The sequence below is a fragment of the Microtus ochrogaster genome, unplaced genomic scaffold (genome assembly GCF_000317375.1).
Source record: "Microtus ochrogaster isolate Prairie Vole_2 unplaced genomic scaffold, MicOch1.0 UNK50, whole genome shotgun sequence".
Lineage (NCBI taxonomy): Eukaryota > Metazoa > Chordata > Mammalia > Rodentia > Cricetidae > Microtus > Microtus ochrogaster.
In genome coordinates, this window is record NW_004949148.1 from 1027113 (window position 1) to 1042780 (window position 15668).

Sequence of the window (15668 nt, forward strand, 5' to 3'; positions counted from 1 at the left end):
GATGAGAATGCCTTACTGAGAAAAGATACCAAGCCACATGGCTAAAAATAGATAAGAATTATAAGTTAGTTGAAGTGTAAAAGCTAGTTAATAATAAACCTGAGAAATAGGCCAAACAGTTTATAATTTATGTAAACCTCCTTATATTTCTTTGGGACTGATCAACGACCAGGACCAGGAGGAATAGAAACTTCTGTCTTTAGTATCTCCTTCCCAACTATTCATTAGCTCAAGTATGTCAGATAAATAAAGCAATAATGGTAGCTTTCAATGTCTAGTTAGTTATGACTAAAAAAAAAGAATGAAGAAATAATATTGGAAATACTCATAGTAGGTAACTTTCAAAAATCAACATTAGACACCAAGCCACGAATCTAGGAATCTCAAAATACAGTGAGCAAATCAAGTATTTAAAATATTAAAATAAATATATCGTACTCATGTACAGAAAAGCACAGATAATAATATAGTTTTCTAAGAAGCTAGACACAATGTCACTTTGTAAAAGAACACAAGTAGGAATCACAATGGGCTTCTTTTTTATTTTTTTTATTGATTTTTATTGAGCTCTACATTTTTCTCTGATGCCCTCCCTGCCTCTCCCTTCCCTGCCTCAACACTCTCCCAAGGTCCCCATGCTCCCAGTTTACCCAGGAGATCTTGTCTTTTTCTACTTCCCATGTAGATTAGATCTATGTAAGTCTCTCTTAGTGTCCTCATCGTTATCTAAATTCTCTGGGATTGTGATTTGTAGGCTGGTTTTCTTTGCTTTATGTTCACAAACCACCTATGAAGGAAAATGCTTAAAATATACAGAGCAATCATATCACTCATACATTGCTAGTGGGAATATATAAAGTCATGTATTAGCTCTGAAAACTGATTGGCTGGCTGCTTATAGATTTGACCACATTATTATCTAGGGTTTACAACTTTACATCTGAGCATTTTTTTCCAGAGAAATGAAAACACATTATCTGCCCAAAACCTCTATATGTCCTCAATGGTTTTCTGTTGTTATGATAAACATGACCAAAAACATCTTAAAGGAAGAAAGGGTTTATTTCAGCTTACAAATTACAGATCATGATCGAGGAAGCCAGTGCAGGAACTCAAAGAAGGAACCTGGAAGCAGAAGCAATGTTTCTTATTGTTTCACCCTAATTTACTCACTTACATTTTTAACACAGCCTGTAGGCTGAGCCTGCTCATTTGTTTCCTGGCTATGCAGACACAAAAAAAAATCACACAGAAACTATATTAATTGTAACTCTGCTTTTTCTATTATCTCAGGCTTCTTATTAACTAACTCTTAAACTTAAATTAATTCATTTCTATTAATCTGTGTATCAGCATGAGACTGTGGCTTACTGGTAAGGATCTGGCATCTGTCTCTTTTGGCAGTTACATGGTGTCTCCCTGACTCTACCTACTTTCTCTCTCTATCTGTATTCAGATTTCCCACCTGGCTATATGCTGCCCTGCCATAGACAAAAACAGCTATATTCATTAGCCAATAAAAGCAACACATATACAGAAAGAAATCCCATATCACTTCCCCCTTTCTGTCTAAATAAAAAGGAAGGTTTTAACTTTTTTAATTTTAACATAGTAAAATTACATACACAAAACAGTTATCAAGCAAAACTTATAGTTACAATATTTAATCCATTTACTATTTGGCAAATTAAGAAAAATATTCAATCATTTATCCTATATTTGTGAGTCTAATGTTTTATATCTAATTTATCTTTTATCATAATTAAGGAAAACTATAACTATCTGTCTTCAACTCTTGAAAGACCCCAGAAGGATATAATATGAACTAAGTAAACAGGAACTGCATTATAAGCAACTTCCAAAATTCTAGACTTGACAGAGACATCTTGCAGCCTTGACAGTCACCCAAAGTTCTTCTGTAACATTGTGACATCCATCTTCAGCCTACAGGCCCATAATATCTGGCAGACTTTTCCATGAAGCAGGAAATTTGAAAGGCTGTTTCACCTGTATTGGCAGTTTGTCAGTCACTTTCTTCTATGTCTTGCATAATGTCTGGCAGACTATTTTATGAAGCAAAAACCCTGAAAGACTTTTTCACCTTCTTTAGGCAAGTTCACTAGTCATTTTTCTGTGGGTTCTGCATGTCCAGTTCATACAGCATACCATCAAGCAGTCCAGGAAACGGCAATTTCTTGCCCAAGTGGCTAGTCTTGTCACATTGAAGGCAAATTCCATAATGAGTTTCTTCAAAGCCCATCAACCTCTCTGAAGTAATTGGGACTGCCAGAAGCAAACATGTCTCACTATCAAGAAAAGTCTAAGATCTTAAAATATTTTAAATGCCATATTCTGTAGGTCTTTGAAGTGTTAAAGATTATCTAACTGAAATATATCTCTGTGTATCTAAAAAAAATCTAACATGACTACAAGTTTGACTATTATAATTGACTTTAATCTATAAATTTTAATTATATATTACATTTTAAATGAACTATAAAAACATAATACCTTAAACAAGAGCAAAAATACACATACACAGTGCAAAAAAAATTGACCTTAAATTTGTCTCTATATCATACCCTCACCTCCATATTTTTCAGAAAGAGCATTAGTGTGACCATTAACCACTAATAATCAACACCCTTTAAATGAAAACAAACATTCATAAACAATCATTTTGGGAATTTGGTAGTAGTTTTCTCCAAACTGCTTCTTGCTGTTTGTTGAACAAAGTATTTATAGGATTCACAGAGACCTTTCAGGGGATCTTGTTCCATCAAACCACATTAGCTTAGAAGGAATCCACAGGTTCTCATCTTCTGTGGAAACAAAAGCAGAACCTCTCTTCCAAAGTAACATATCCTTAGACTCAAATTTTGAAGTCAAGACATCTTTAAAATACATGTTTATTTTCCTTAGCAGCCCCCAGAGTCAAATGTCTCTCTGAAATAAAAAAATTGAAAAAAAATACAATAATATGCATGATCGAGACTCTCTGTTTATATTCCATCTTTATGTGATGTAATTTTTACTCAGTTATTTTTAATATTTATTTTATTATCTTTACTCCTTTAATCTATGACTGTACTCTTTCTTCTCTCTCTTTCTCTCTCTCTCTCTCTCTCTCTCTCTCTCTCTCTCTCTCTCTTGAGCCCATATACATTTATCCAATACTGTGACCTATCCCGAGGTCTTTTTCATCTGAATCTTTCTTATTGTGGATCTGTAATCCTTTTCTGACCAGGAGAGTCCTTTTTTTTCCTTTTTTGACATGCTAAGTAGGCATGGTTAAGAACAATGTTGTGGCTTTTCCTGTTACCTCTGCACAGTCCAACATGGTAGAAGTATGTTCACCACCTCTGGAAGCCATGTTCATCACCCCAGCCTGAGAGATACAGTGGGTCTATGTTGCCATAAAGCAATTTGTAGCACTCTGTTCACAAGCCTCATTTCAGTGCTCTGTAGCCAACCCTCTCAAAAGAGCCAGAGTCCTTCATGACGCCAGCATGAACCAGAAAGCTGGCTCTTAAAGAAACTGTACAATTTTTGCTGCTAATGTTCAGTCAGAAAGCCTGCTCTTAAAGGAGCCACACCTCTGCTTGCCTCTAGCAAACAGAGCCCACCCAAGAAAATGCTACTACCAAGATGCTGTGTTTAATTCTGCTCTTTTGTGTCTATAAATCCTTCCCAAGCTCTCTCATATTTTAACCAGAGGCTCTGCTTTAGTTACCAGGCTGCCCAGACCTGAATAATTTCATAGAAACTATATTAATTAAAACACTGTTTGGCCAATGACTTAGGCATATTCCTAGCTAGCTCTTACATCTTAAATTAACCCATTTCTGTTATTCTGCATTTTGCCATGAGGCTGTGGCTTACCAGTAAGGCATCTGTCTCCTGTGGCAGCTACCTGGTTTCTCCCTGACTCTGCCTTCTTTCCTTCTCTATCTCTCCTTGGAATTCTGCCTTTCTATATTCTTCCCTCCCATAGACCAAAGCAGCTTCTTTATTAACCAATGGTAATAAAATATAGTTCAGCATACAGAGGAGAATCTCATATCAACTTCTAAGTCCATTTGCCACAAGATCCTGTTTAGGTAGGAAATAAGTAAAGAGGGGACACTGGGCCCCTGTGCACCTCATTCCATACCAAGAACAAATATTGGGGGACTCAAATATTGTTGGAAGACTTGGGTCTCAGAGGGATTGGAGCTCAGCTCATTAGAGATACATCCATACCTAGAAGTTTCAAGTGACTGGGTATGGTTCGAGTACTGAAATCTATAGAGTCAGGGTATATGAGTATTGTCTATTATGCCACTCAAGTTGAGCACAAAATTTGAATATCAAGGAAGTCTGTGTGCTGGTCTTTACAATAAGGTTTATAAAAATGTCTATGTTTATGCCAATGCAGCTACAGTTTCTCAGTTAGTAGTCTGATAGGGAAGAACATAAGAAACACTCATTTTAGGAAATTGAGAAAGTGAAGGGATTGTATCAAAATGATTTGCTTTTTTTTAATTATCTGGATATTTTTTATTGTTTGGTAGGTTTTTTTATTTGAGTAAGCAATAACGCAAGTAAAAACTTTGTGAGTCATATATTTACACCCACCAAGCTGTGGAATTGAATCTTCTCCCCAGACTTCTGGCCTTGAGTAAGACAGCCTTGGTATTACCATTAACAAAACAGAAAGGTTGGGATAAATTAGTGTTAATATCTGTGGTACCTGGATACAAATGTTGGAGATAGCATTATTTTTGTTGAGCTGCTTTTTTTATGTGGAGAGCAAAGACATATTTGGGGAAAAAAGAACCTGAAGCTTACTTACTGAAATTGAGAACCCCCCATATGTCTGGGCCAATAGAATCTAGTATTTAACCAACCCAGTTTGGAAGGTGGACTACATTTATACCTATGTATTTGGGTAGGTTATTTAACCTCTCTCTGTTTCAATTTTAGGACTATGACAATAACGTGTATCACCTGGAATTAGTGTGACTGCTAAGTTAAATAAATGCATGTAAAACGTGTAATGATATCAGATACTTTGGAATAATTACACATGTATTAACTATCATTATAATTATTACAAAGTTTATTATTATAGTAGAAACTCTTGTTACATGACTGTTGTCTATAAACCTCTATTAAAAGAAATAAATAACACTAAATAAACCCAACAAATCATGTGTGTGTGCATGTTTGTGTGTGTGTGTGTAACAATAATACTTAAAGAGGCCCTGGTTTTCAGAAGGAATTAATTGGATTTAGAACTAATTGGGGAAAGGAGAAAGAGGGGGGGATGATGTAAATACAGTACCCATATAGGAAATTCTCAAAAAATAAATTAAATAAACAAGTAATACTCACTATTCCACTTTGAACACGGAAATTTCTTAGTGTGTCCTGATGCTATAAGCTTTCAAGAATGGTTAGTGGTCCCCATCAATCAAACAATAGTTTGACATTATTCTTATGCTTGTACGTTATATGTTTCCAACTGCTTCTAGGTTTTCATTTGTCAAAAATTCAAGGAGAGTGTCTCAGTTGAAGAAATGTACCATTTTTCCCATTTAAGCTTCCTGCATCCAAATTATAAATCCTCTCATTAGTTTATTCTTTTTTCTTACTTTTTTTAATCATTTATCTTATTTTAACTCTTAAATTCTCTTTATCAGATCAATTAACTTTTTTCATTTTACTTCTCATTATTCCCCTTCATTCAAGCCTATTATTTTATACCTTTATTGACCTTTGTTCTCTGATTTTCCCCTATGATTACATTGTTACATCCCTATTTCAAACCATAACATTTTCCCAGTTATTCTATACAACCCAGCTTCTTTTTTCTATATCAATGGATCTCAACCTTCCTAATGCTGCGACCCTTTAAGATAATTCCTCATGTTGTGATGACCCTCAACCATAAAATTGTCTTGTTGCTACTTTACAACTGCAATTTTGCTACTATTGTGAATCATAATGTAAGTATCTGATATATAGGATATCTGATATGTGACTCTCCAATGAGTTGTGATCCACAGATTGAGAACCCCTCCTTTATATTATACCCTTATATCTTTCCAAAATCACTCTCCATTTGTTATTCATCATCTCATGTTTTTATTTGTTATCTATCCTCTTTAACTTATGTCATCCATTATTTTTCTCACACCCTTTACTTCATATCATCTGTTCTTTATTCTCCTACCATTTCATTTTATCATACATCATCCTTTCCTCTTCATTGCCTACCACTTCCTCTTTTAATTTATGTCATATTTTACTCTTAACTCCCTAGTACCCTTCTTTCTTATCCCTTGAGACTCCCTCTACTTTATTGTCCATCACCCTTCCTCCTTACCCCACATCATCCCTTCCTCCTTATCTACCATCATCTCTCCCCTTTATCCCATACCAACTCCCCTCCTTATTCACAATCATCTCCCTCTTTTTCTCACATCATACCTTCATATTTACACTTCTTCCTCTTATCCCATGTCATCTGTTCCTCTTTTTCTCCATTATTTTCCCCTTTATTTCATTTAATCTTCTCTTCTTTAGTCTTCATTATCCTTCCTCCTTAACTTGTGTCATCTCTTCTTTATTGCATTATTCTTCCTCATTATCCCACATCATACCCTCCTCTTTATTCCACATCACCCCCTTTTGCCATGCCACCCCTTAATCTGTATGCACAATAACCCCTCCCCCTTATCCTATGTTACCCTCTCCTCTTTTTCCCATCTTCCTTTTCTTATGCCATCACCCCCTCTTCCTTATTCCTGATCACCCCATTGCCCCATGTCAACCCATCTTATTTTCCATCACCTCTCCTTCTTACCCTATATCACCCTGTCTTCTTTACCCACCATCGTGCCTCCCCTTTATCCCATACCATCTCCCTTCTGTTCCCCACCACCCTTCCACCTTATCCTATATCATTCCCTTCTCTTCATACACTATTATCTATTCCCTTCATCCCATGCTGTACCCTCCGTATGCCCCTTTAACCCATTTCATCCCTTCCTCTTTATCAACCATCTTTTCCTTTAAGCCCATGCTATAGTCTCATCTTTATCTACAATCAACCCTCCCCATTATCCTGTCATCCCCTCCCCTATGTTGCCCACCTTCCTTCCATTTTATTCTCCATCATCCATCCCTTATATGTCCCTCATTCTTATTCCTGATCACCCCCTTATCCCATGTCATTCCATCTTCTTTATTTTTTATCTTCTTTCCTCCTTACCCATATCATACCCTCTTCCTTATCCACTGTCATCTATCCCCTTTATACCATGTCATCCCTTTCTTTTTATCTACAATCATCCCTTCCCCTTATACCATGTCATCCCCTCCTTTTTATTATCCATCATCCTTTCATATTATGCCATGGCATCCCCTCTTCTTTATTCTTCACCACCTCTGAGTCTTTATCCCATATCATCACTTCTTCTTTATTAACCATTCTCTCTCCCCTTTATTTCATGGCATCTCCTCTTTATTCCCCATCACCCATCTCCCTCATCCCATATCATTCCTCCTCTTCATCCAACATCATCTTTCCTTTTATTTTATGTCATACCCTGTTTATCCCCCATCATTCTCTTTATCCCATGTCATCTTCTCTTCTTTATTTCCCATCCCCTCTTCTCCTTCTCATATCATTCACTTCTCCTCTTTATTCCCTATCCCCTCTCCTTTTTATATTGTCATCTCCTTGTTTCCATTTCATATCAACCCCTCCCCTTCATTGTTCTTCTTTATTCCTTTTCCCTTTAGATTACCACTTAGAGCTTCCCAACTCACCCCCAAAATTCTAAGAGAAAAAAACACACTGTACACCATGAATATGCTGCTGACACAATACAGATGTTTATTAATGATGAAATGCCAGAGAAGTTTTAACAATCACAAATCTTCGAGCTCTGTGGTTGTTATCCATTGTATGATCAGTTTCTATCCCTCAATACAAGACATTCTTCATTCTAAGGACCTTAGCAGTTGTTACCCATAAATATCAGTTATAATTTGGATGTCATACATAACCCATATCTATGTTTTACCAGAGCAAGTCCCCAAATTTGTACCGTCCTGCATAGAGGAAATACGGAGACGATAGGTAAGAAAGTTTGTAATCAGATTGCATTGACTACTTGGAACTATGTCTGTGCCTAGCTAGTTGTTTTACTGACAACAAGGGTGTGAACACTCGCTGTCTTTAAAACATGTTCAGGACTAAAATCTATTTTTTTCCTCTAACTTTTGACCCCAGAAAAGCTACTTAGGCTTATACTTGAGATTTCCCTGTTGGCATGTCATGAGCAACACTGCACAGAATTTTGGGAGTGGCTCTTTGACGAGCCATTGGTCTAAATAATTTGAGGGGGAAAATCCTGAGGCAGTGGAATTGCTGCAGGGACACGGGTATGTGTGAGTTGGTGTGACACAGTTTAGCATTAATTGTTTTTCAGCTGTCTGTAGGCTGACCTAACGCTCTAACACACCTCTTGAGGGCCTTTCCAGTGAGCTCTGGGGAAGAGAATAGGAAAGTCAGGAAAAGCATGCAATCCCCTGTGGTGGGGGTAGGGAAAGCACCTCGAGATTTGTGAGCTTCTCTGGGACAGATGTTTATCACAAATGTAACATCAATTAAAGAAGGGGGCTGTAGTGAGAGAAAGCCTGGATCAGGGGTAAAAGAGAAGTAAGGTAGCACCAGGGAGCCTGGGCATGATGCAGAACTATCTCTGCTTTTACCAGCTGAAGATACCAAGCATCCCCAGGAATGGGGCTGGCAGTGTATTTGGAATTCCCATCCTGACCCGAGCATCAGGTGGAACTCCTTCTTACCCTCAAGTCTTTGTCTTCAAGACTCCTGAATGTTTCCTGTGGCATTCCAGGTCTACCCCCCCCCCTTTCCCCTGTCCGGCACCTTAAGGGAGGGAAAAGATCTAAGGAGAAAAGCCTTTGCCAGATTTGCCCCCCTTCTCCTGGGGGTTACCCTCTTCTTCCTCATTGTCATGGGAACTGGCAGTGGTGGGAGGCACAGTGGGCTCCTCAGAGGAACCTGAAAAATAGTAGCAATGTTAACTTCTTATGTTTCTGGACTTTATACTTTGCACACAACCTAACACACCAACACCTAGTTTTGAATTTCAAATACGATAGAAGGCAAAAGGCAGAGCAAGTAAATTCACTCCCATTTAACATGTTCATCATTACTTGGGGCATTTATATTATCTGGGACTTCATTACTGTATGGGGTTTCATCATTACCTGGGATTTCATCAGCGTCTGATTTGTCATCTTCCTTGTTTGGAACTACATCAAGATAGGGAACCTCTGCAAGGTCCAGTAGGTCATTATAATAATAATAATATTGTCCTTCATCGAAGTCATAGTTCAGGTTGTCTCCAGAGTTCAAGATATCCTCCACATCTGGGGTTTCTTCAGGACCTGGAACCACATCAAAACAAGGTAATTCTTCAAAGTTTGGGATCTCAATGAGTTCTGGGATTTCATCAAGTTCTAGAATATCCTCAGTGGGTGGTAGGCCATCAAAATTTAAGATGTCATCGTCATTCTTACCAGAACCCTCCTCATCCTCACCATCACCTTCTTCATCAAGCTCTCATATACCCTCAAGATGTGGGCCATGAATATCTAGGTAATGTGGGATTTCAAGACCCTGAACTTTCCCCTAAACTACTCCCTCCCTGAAATATTCAAATACTAACTCTTCATTTACAGACATATTATTCTCAGAGGATTCACTTTCCTTCCTCAAGGGGCTCATCTTCAGCAAGGACCTGGTCATCTTGAAGGGCCTAGCCTTCTGCAAGGGACTGACCTTTGGGAAGGGCATGACTTTTAGAAGAGATCTGATCTCTAGAAGGAAACTGACCTTCATCAAAGGGCGGGCTCTGGGCAAGGACAGCAGCCATGGCTTCAGTAACGTTTTCCACTGGATCAGAAAGCATAGCATCCTCTTCCATCTTTATGCGAGCGCTCCTAAAAGGGAAGAAATTTGAAAAAGTTAGTATGTTTGCCCCAAAGTTGATTAAAACCAAGATGGCATGGCTCTGTAAGTCCTATAGGTTAAACATAAACAACCCAGAAGTTAAAACCACACTCACTGGATCTTCCTCAGATTCCGGCGTCTGATAAAATCCAGTGCTTCAGGGCTGAACTTCCACACACGCTTAGCAACCTGCTTCTGAATATGGAGGGGCACCTGGAGGTAAAAATAGTAACCTTAACTGTATATTCCTTCTCATTTTTACTCCTCTTTATTAGGTGTTTGGGACTGAAGGCAATGTGATAAGCAGATATGGAAGGAATTTCTAGAATAGAGGACTTGGTTATACATATAGAACTCTCCCTTATCCTGTGAACAGAAGAGGAATGTGTAGAATAAGTATATTTTAAAACTCTGCTTACCTGGAAGAGGACATCCCAGTTATCAATCATGGCACGGACCACATTGACAGATGCAACATAGTGATCAATCCCCAACTTTATCTTCCTGGATTCCCTCTTGGCCACCTTCCCCTTCTTCAGGAGAGTAGATCCAAACACCAAGGCCAAGTTGTTGGAAGTCATTCGGTTACCTGGAACCTAGGAAAGGAAGTGTGATCAACCTTGACGTAGCACTAGAAGCTTCTCAGATAATGTATTTTTTTATTGTTGGTTTTCTCTCTTTACCCACTTTACAACCAATTATTTCACTATGCTTTCCAACAAATTTTTACCAGCTGTCCATCAGGGCCAATGGAGTCTTCGCAGTGCTCAGTGATTTCGTGCAGTGTCTTCAGTAGACGTTCAAGGGTATCGCTGTGGCAGGGCGGCATCAAGTAGACCAGCAGTTGCAGGGCAGAAACCTGATCCTCGGGCTTCAGAGCTACAGGAAAGAAAATGAGGGTGGCTCAGAGGGCTAGTCTTGGCAGCAGCCTGATATCAAAGGTGACACATTTCTGCCTCATGATTGCTGGTGATTGTGGAGGCAGTACCCAGGAAACATGCTTTTGCTTCCTTCCAAGACATCTGACTGAGATCAGGGCCTCTGAAAATAAGTGCCCTTCTCAACCTCAAAGTCAAAGTCAAATCTCTATAGAGCCTGGTTCTTCTTTGCCCTGAGAGGGCACAATTAACAACCTCCAGAAGCTTAAGAGAAATTTCCAAGCAATAGATTCATAAGGGAGCAGCAAGAGACACAGAAAGAAACCTTGAGAGGGTTTTTATTAACTTTTATTTTCATTAACAAATAATGAATTTGTATTCTGGAGAGGTATGTATATTCTGATGTTCATTCTACCCTAGATTCATGAATCTCCTATAAATTGAGTTCTCTCATTATGCTCCCTAGATTTGTGTATTGCTTCTTTTTCTTGCAACACCAATGGAGGGGGGGCAGAAGACTCACTTGCAGTCAGGAGGAAATTCATGTACAGATCATCAGGCAGCAGGGAGTCCTTCATTTCAATGAAAAAATCCTTGAGGAGTGCAGCCACATCATGGACATTCACGCTGTCATTCAGTTCAATGTCCATACCATTGTCAAATAACTCTCGGAGCTAAAAAGGGGAAAGAAGATGTAAAAAGTCTGCCTTTCCCACCATAGTCTTGGTCTTGAACAGTTATTCAAGAAGTGAAAAGCTTCAGTGAAGACAGCTGGCAATGTTGTGTATCTAGGAGTCTCTGCGAGTTCGAGGCCAGCCTGGTCTACAAGAGTTAGTTCCAGGACAGGAACCAAAAGCTACAGAGAAACCCTGTCTCAAAAAATCCAAAAAAAAAAAGAAGAAGAAGAAGATCTTACTCCCCCCCATCAATCATGCCACTACCCTATGTCTATGAGAGAGCCTTTATTCCTCTCTTCCTTTTCTTACCTAAAGAACAAACATGCAAATACAGTCAGTTTACCTGAAGCACTTTCTGGAAGGAGTACTCAATGGTGAAAATCCCCACGGAGTTTAACCCTGAAAGAAGAGATCAGAGTTCTAAGCATCTATGACCCTTGTTTCCAATTGCTTCCCTTTTTCTCCTTTAGCAGTTGCATCCCAACTTTCAGTGACATCAGGGGAAGTCTATTCAAGCCCTCCATCCTCTTGCTTCTCTCTCTCCCTTTCTAGAACATTCTTCCCTTTCCCTTTAGTTGTCGCCTTCCTTGATTTAACTGTAATATGGCTTCCTTACCATGTTCCTCAATGAACTTGCAGCAAGTCTCAACAACCTGGGGGACTTGTTGAACAATTGGGTTGAGGCTCATCTTCCTTTTGGATCCCAGAAGGCGCTGCCCGATAGGAAATGAATGACGGGAGAGCTGTAGGGTCCGCATCAGCAGGGCCCCATCCTCCAGTTCAGCCACGCTATCCACAGACACTGCACCCTGTGGGAAAATCCAGATTATCTTAAAATGGAGGAGAAGGGGCATTCGTTGGGACCTTCCTGAGTTCTGCCTGACATTCAGAACCTGATAATCTCTCTGTGGTAAGACGAGCCCACTCCTTCTATTTCTGTTCAGTCTCCACACCATAAGGACACCATAAGGACACAAGCTTTTACTCCTCTCCACAAAGGGCCCCTTGCCTGAAACCTCTAAGACTGAACTCACTCGACGACCACGGCGAGTGAACTCTGTAGGCAGGATGGGCTCATTCCTCCTGTGACCTAAGAAGCGCCGCATGCGTCCAAACATCCTTTGCACCGCGTTTCCCCGATGGCCGGAACCTGTGGCATTTTCAGCCTCCATTGCGGCCATCAGTTCAAGGTGCTTGCGGCGGGTAATTTCATTGACCAGCGCCTCTTCCAGGCGGACGCCAAAGGTCTTGAGAGACGCGGCTGGGAAAGAATGAGAAACGTCAAAGACCCGCAGCATTTGTATTAGGTGGGCTACATGGGCTTATGGTACTCTTCCTAGCACTCATCAATAATCAACCCCTCCCCCGAGTCCCACAGCGCCCCTCCCTGGGAAGCAAGACCCTGAAATAGTTAAAGATGACTCAACATTACTCAGCTACCCCGACGTAGCTGAAGGTCTCATCCCTGCCTATATTTGCCAGTGTTTGACCACCTTGAAGCAATGAGGGAGATCTATCTGGGGTACATCCACAGGGAAGCTAAGGCAGGAGCAAGCAGTTATTCCTCCATTTTCTGATGCAACCCTGGGGGGGCGGGGTTTCTGGGACGAAGAGGAAGAGTCTTCAGAAGCAATAAGCATTAGCAAGAATACAGTACGCAGGGACACACGACCAGGGGGGATTTTGTCTTTTATTTATTTCCTAAGGAAAAGAAAAAAGCCCCCTCACCCCTCTCCTGTCCTCTCAGAGTCTTAAACCACTTCTCCAGGGTGTTTGGACGGCCTGTGGGTAGAGCTATGAAAAGGAAAAAAAGAAAAGACATATACATTCACATTCATATAGGAAGTGATAAGTAACTAAAACATCGCAATGAATTGATCTGCAGGATGGGGAGGTGGAGTGGGAAGCTGTCCAGCCCAAGAAAAGTGTTTTTGCTTTTCCCCAGCCTCTGTTTCCCCTCTTGACAACAAGATTTGTCCTACCTAGCACATGTAAGATTGCAAAAATTTAACCTAATCAGTTTAATGAGCTGGATGCATCGTGTTATGAACTAATAATTTCTCAGCACAACACTTAAAACGTAAATTCAAAAGCTCAGAGGCGCTCGGATCATGCAACAGGCGAGGGGAGGGGCTCTGCCTGCAGCGCCACCACGGGTGAGGGTCGCCAAGTTACTGCGGAAGCGCTCACGCGCAGATTTGCCGTCGGCTCCTTATGCTGCGGGGAGAGAATCCGCGATACCTGGCTGTTTCTCTGCTCCAAACCCCCGCAGTGATGACTACCAGCGGGGTCTCCTTGCCTTTTTGCTTCACCCAGTTCAAGCTGCGCCAGAGGTGCGCGCCTGGCTAACGTGACTTCCACCCCTACACTTCCCAGTCTTAAGGGAGAGCCCCTCGAGCTTCGCGAACATCTTCCACATCTCCCACCTCCCCTATAGCCTGCAGTCAAATCTGTGCGCACCCCTGAGATTTTCCGAGCCCTGGGATCCGGTCCTGTGCCTGGTCCCCTGACTTCCCCGCAGCCAGCAGAGCTGGTTGCGCTCCGAGCGCACCGCTGCCAATCCCAAACCCGCGGCGCCTTCCAGCTCTTTACGGGGGTTGGCGCGTCTCTCTGTGCCTCTTTCCCACTGTCTCTATCTCTCCCCACCGAGCAGTCTCTTCCCGTCCCAGTCCTTTTTTAAAGTGTCCCCTTTGAGCCTAGGTCCCTCTTTGCCCGATTTTCCCACTACACCTGGTGAGCCCAGTGTCTGCACCTGCCCTCGGTCTTACCGGGCTTACCGTCCCCTCAAAACCCCAGGCTTCGACTACTCAACTAATCTTTGGAGTCTCTTCTAAAATTCTACAGATAGTTTTGAACTCCCTTTTCCTCCGTTCCCGGGGGGCCAGGGACCCCGTTATGAGACGCCCCCACCCTCCAGGACCTCCTATCTGCCCCATCCCGCCCGGGGGTCTACTCGCCGGAAAGCGAGGACGCCACACTCCGGGTATAGCTCACCCCTGTCCGGCTTGAATTCAGAGAGGAAATGTCTGGCCACGAGTTCGTGGTAAGCAGTCTCTTGCAGCTTCAGGCGCTCCAGCTCGGAGAGGCTGTGTATGGATACCATGTCCATCGTGCCGTCCGGGTTCTGTCCTGGGTCTCCTCCCAGGACGCTCACTAAATAAATGAAGGCAGACAACAACAGCAAAAGAAGCATGATTTTGGGGCAGTGTGCCCTTGCTGCCTTCAGAAAAGGGATGCAGCCACCCATTCTGGAATCAGATGGAAACCAAGACTGTATCATCCAACTGTCACTGGACCTAGTGAAGGGAACTGTGGGGGAGAGGTAAAGAGGGAGGGAAAACTGGGAGGTGGCTTCACTCTCAAGCTGGGCTGTCTCTACTAGCTTATTCAAGGGGAGTTGGAGAAGCAAACGCAACTTGAAAAAAAACCCAGCTCTGAACTGATAGGCAGTTCAGAAAAGAGGAAAAAAACTAACAAAAATAAAAAAAAACAGGTTTTTAAAAACCAAGTAATCTTGTATTTTTTTTCAAAGCACTTTGATACAACAATAAAACATAATAATTTCTATTAACTAATTAGAGCACTGATAATTTTTCTTTTCATGATGATGCCCTAAAGCTGTCTGGGTTAGATAGATAGGAGGCATCTACCCAATCTGGGAGCATTTTAAGTTTAAATAACTCTTTCAGAAGACAAACTGGACACATGGATCTGAAGCCAAAATTTGTCCCCAGACCTTTTGACCTAGTAATTTCCTTCTAGGAATCTATTCTAATGAAATCTTGCTACAGACAGGAAACATCATATACAAATGAACCATCCAATAAAAAAACTAGCCCAGTAATGAGGTTAGTTATATATATTATGTAATAAATAGCATGGAAAATGATGCAACCATATATTGATGCTTATAAAGAGATTTTCAACAACAAATACAAAATGCGGAAGTTATGATCACCTTTATGTAAAGAAAAACATGCATAAAACACTAAAACAAATACCCCTAAATTCTAACAAATAGTCTTTAGTGGCAGTATTTTGTTTGCTTTTACTTTTTCTCATTTAATAAATCTGATTGTGTTG

At 40.8% G+C, this 15668-nt stretch overlaps 1 protein-coding gene across 1 annotated transcript; it reads right to left on the minus strand.

Annotated features, from left to right (window-relative positions):
- Positions 1 to 7860: 7860 nt before the first annotated feature.
- Arhgap36 (Rho GTPase activating protein 36) lies at positions 7861 to 14914 on the minus strand. The gene is made up of 12 exons (XM_005369523.3): positions 14580 to 14914; positions 13314 to 13379; positions 12620 to 12846; positions 12202 to 12394; positions 11929 to 11984; positions 11432 to 11582; positions 10761 to 10909; positions 10450 to 10626; positions 10146 to 10243; positions 9914 to 10020; positions 9286 to 9465; positions 7861 to 9076 (listed from the first exon to the last, which is right to left on the minus strand). The coding sequence occupies exons 1-12, from the start codon at positions 14863 to 14865 to the stop codon at positions 8961 to 8963; spliced, it is 1806 nt and encodes a 601-aa protein (XP_005369580.1). The 5' UTR covers positions 14866 to 14914; the 3' UTR covers positions 7861 to 8960.
- Between the last annotated feature and the right edge of the window lie 754 nt (positions 14915 to 15668).

What these genes read in the sequence shown, in the direction of transcription:
- Arhgap36 (XM_005369523.3), bottom strand. Translation starts at nt 14,865, where the DNA reads ATGATACAGTCTTGGTTTCCATCTGATTCCAGAATGGGTGGCTGCATC. An exon ending in CAAGTTCATTGAGGAACATG is followed by an intron (nt 11,985 to 12,201) that starts GTAAGGAAGCCA and finishes CTCTTCTTTCAG; the next exon opens with GGTTAAACTCCGTGGGGATT. An exon ending in TTGGCCCTGATGGACAGCTG is followed by an intron (nt 10,627 to 10,760) that starts GTAAAAATTTGT and finishes TTCCTTTCCTAG; the next exon opens with GTTCCAGGTAACCGAATGAC.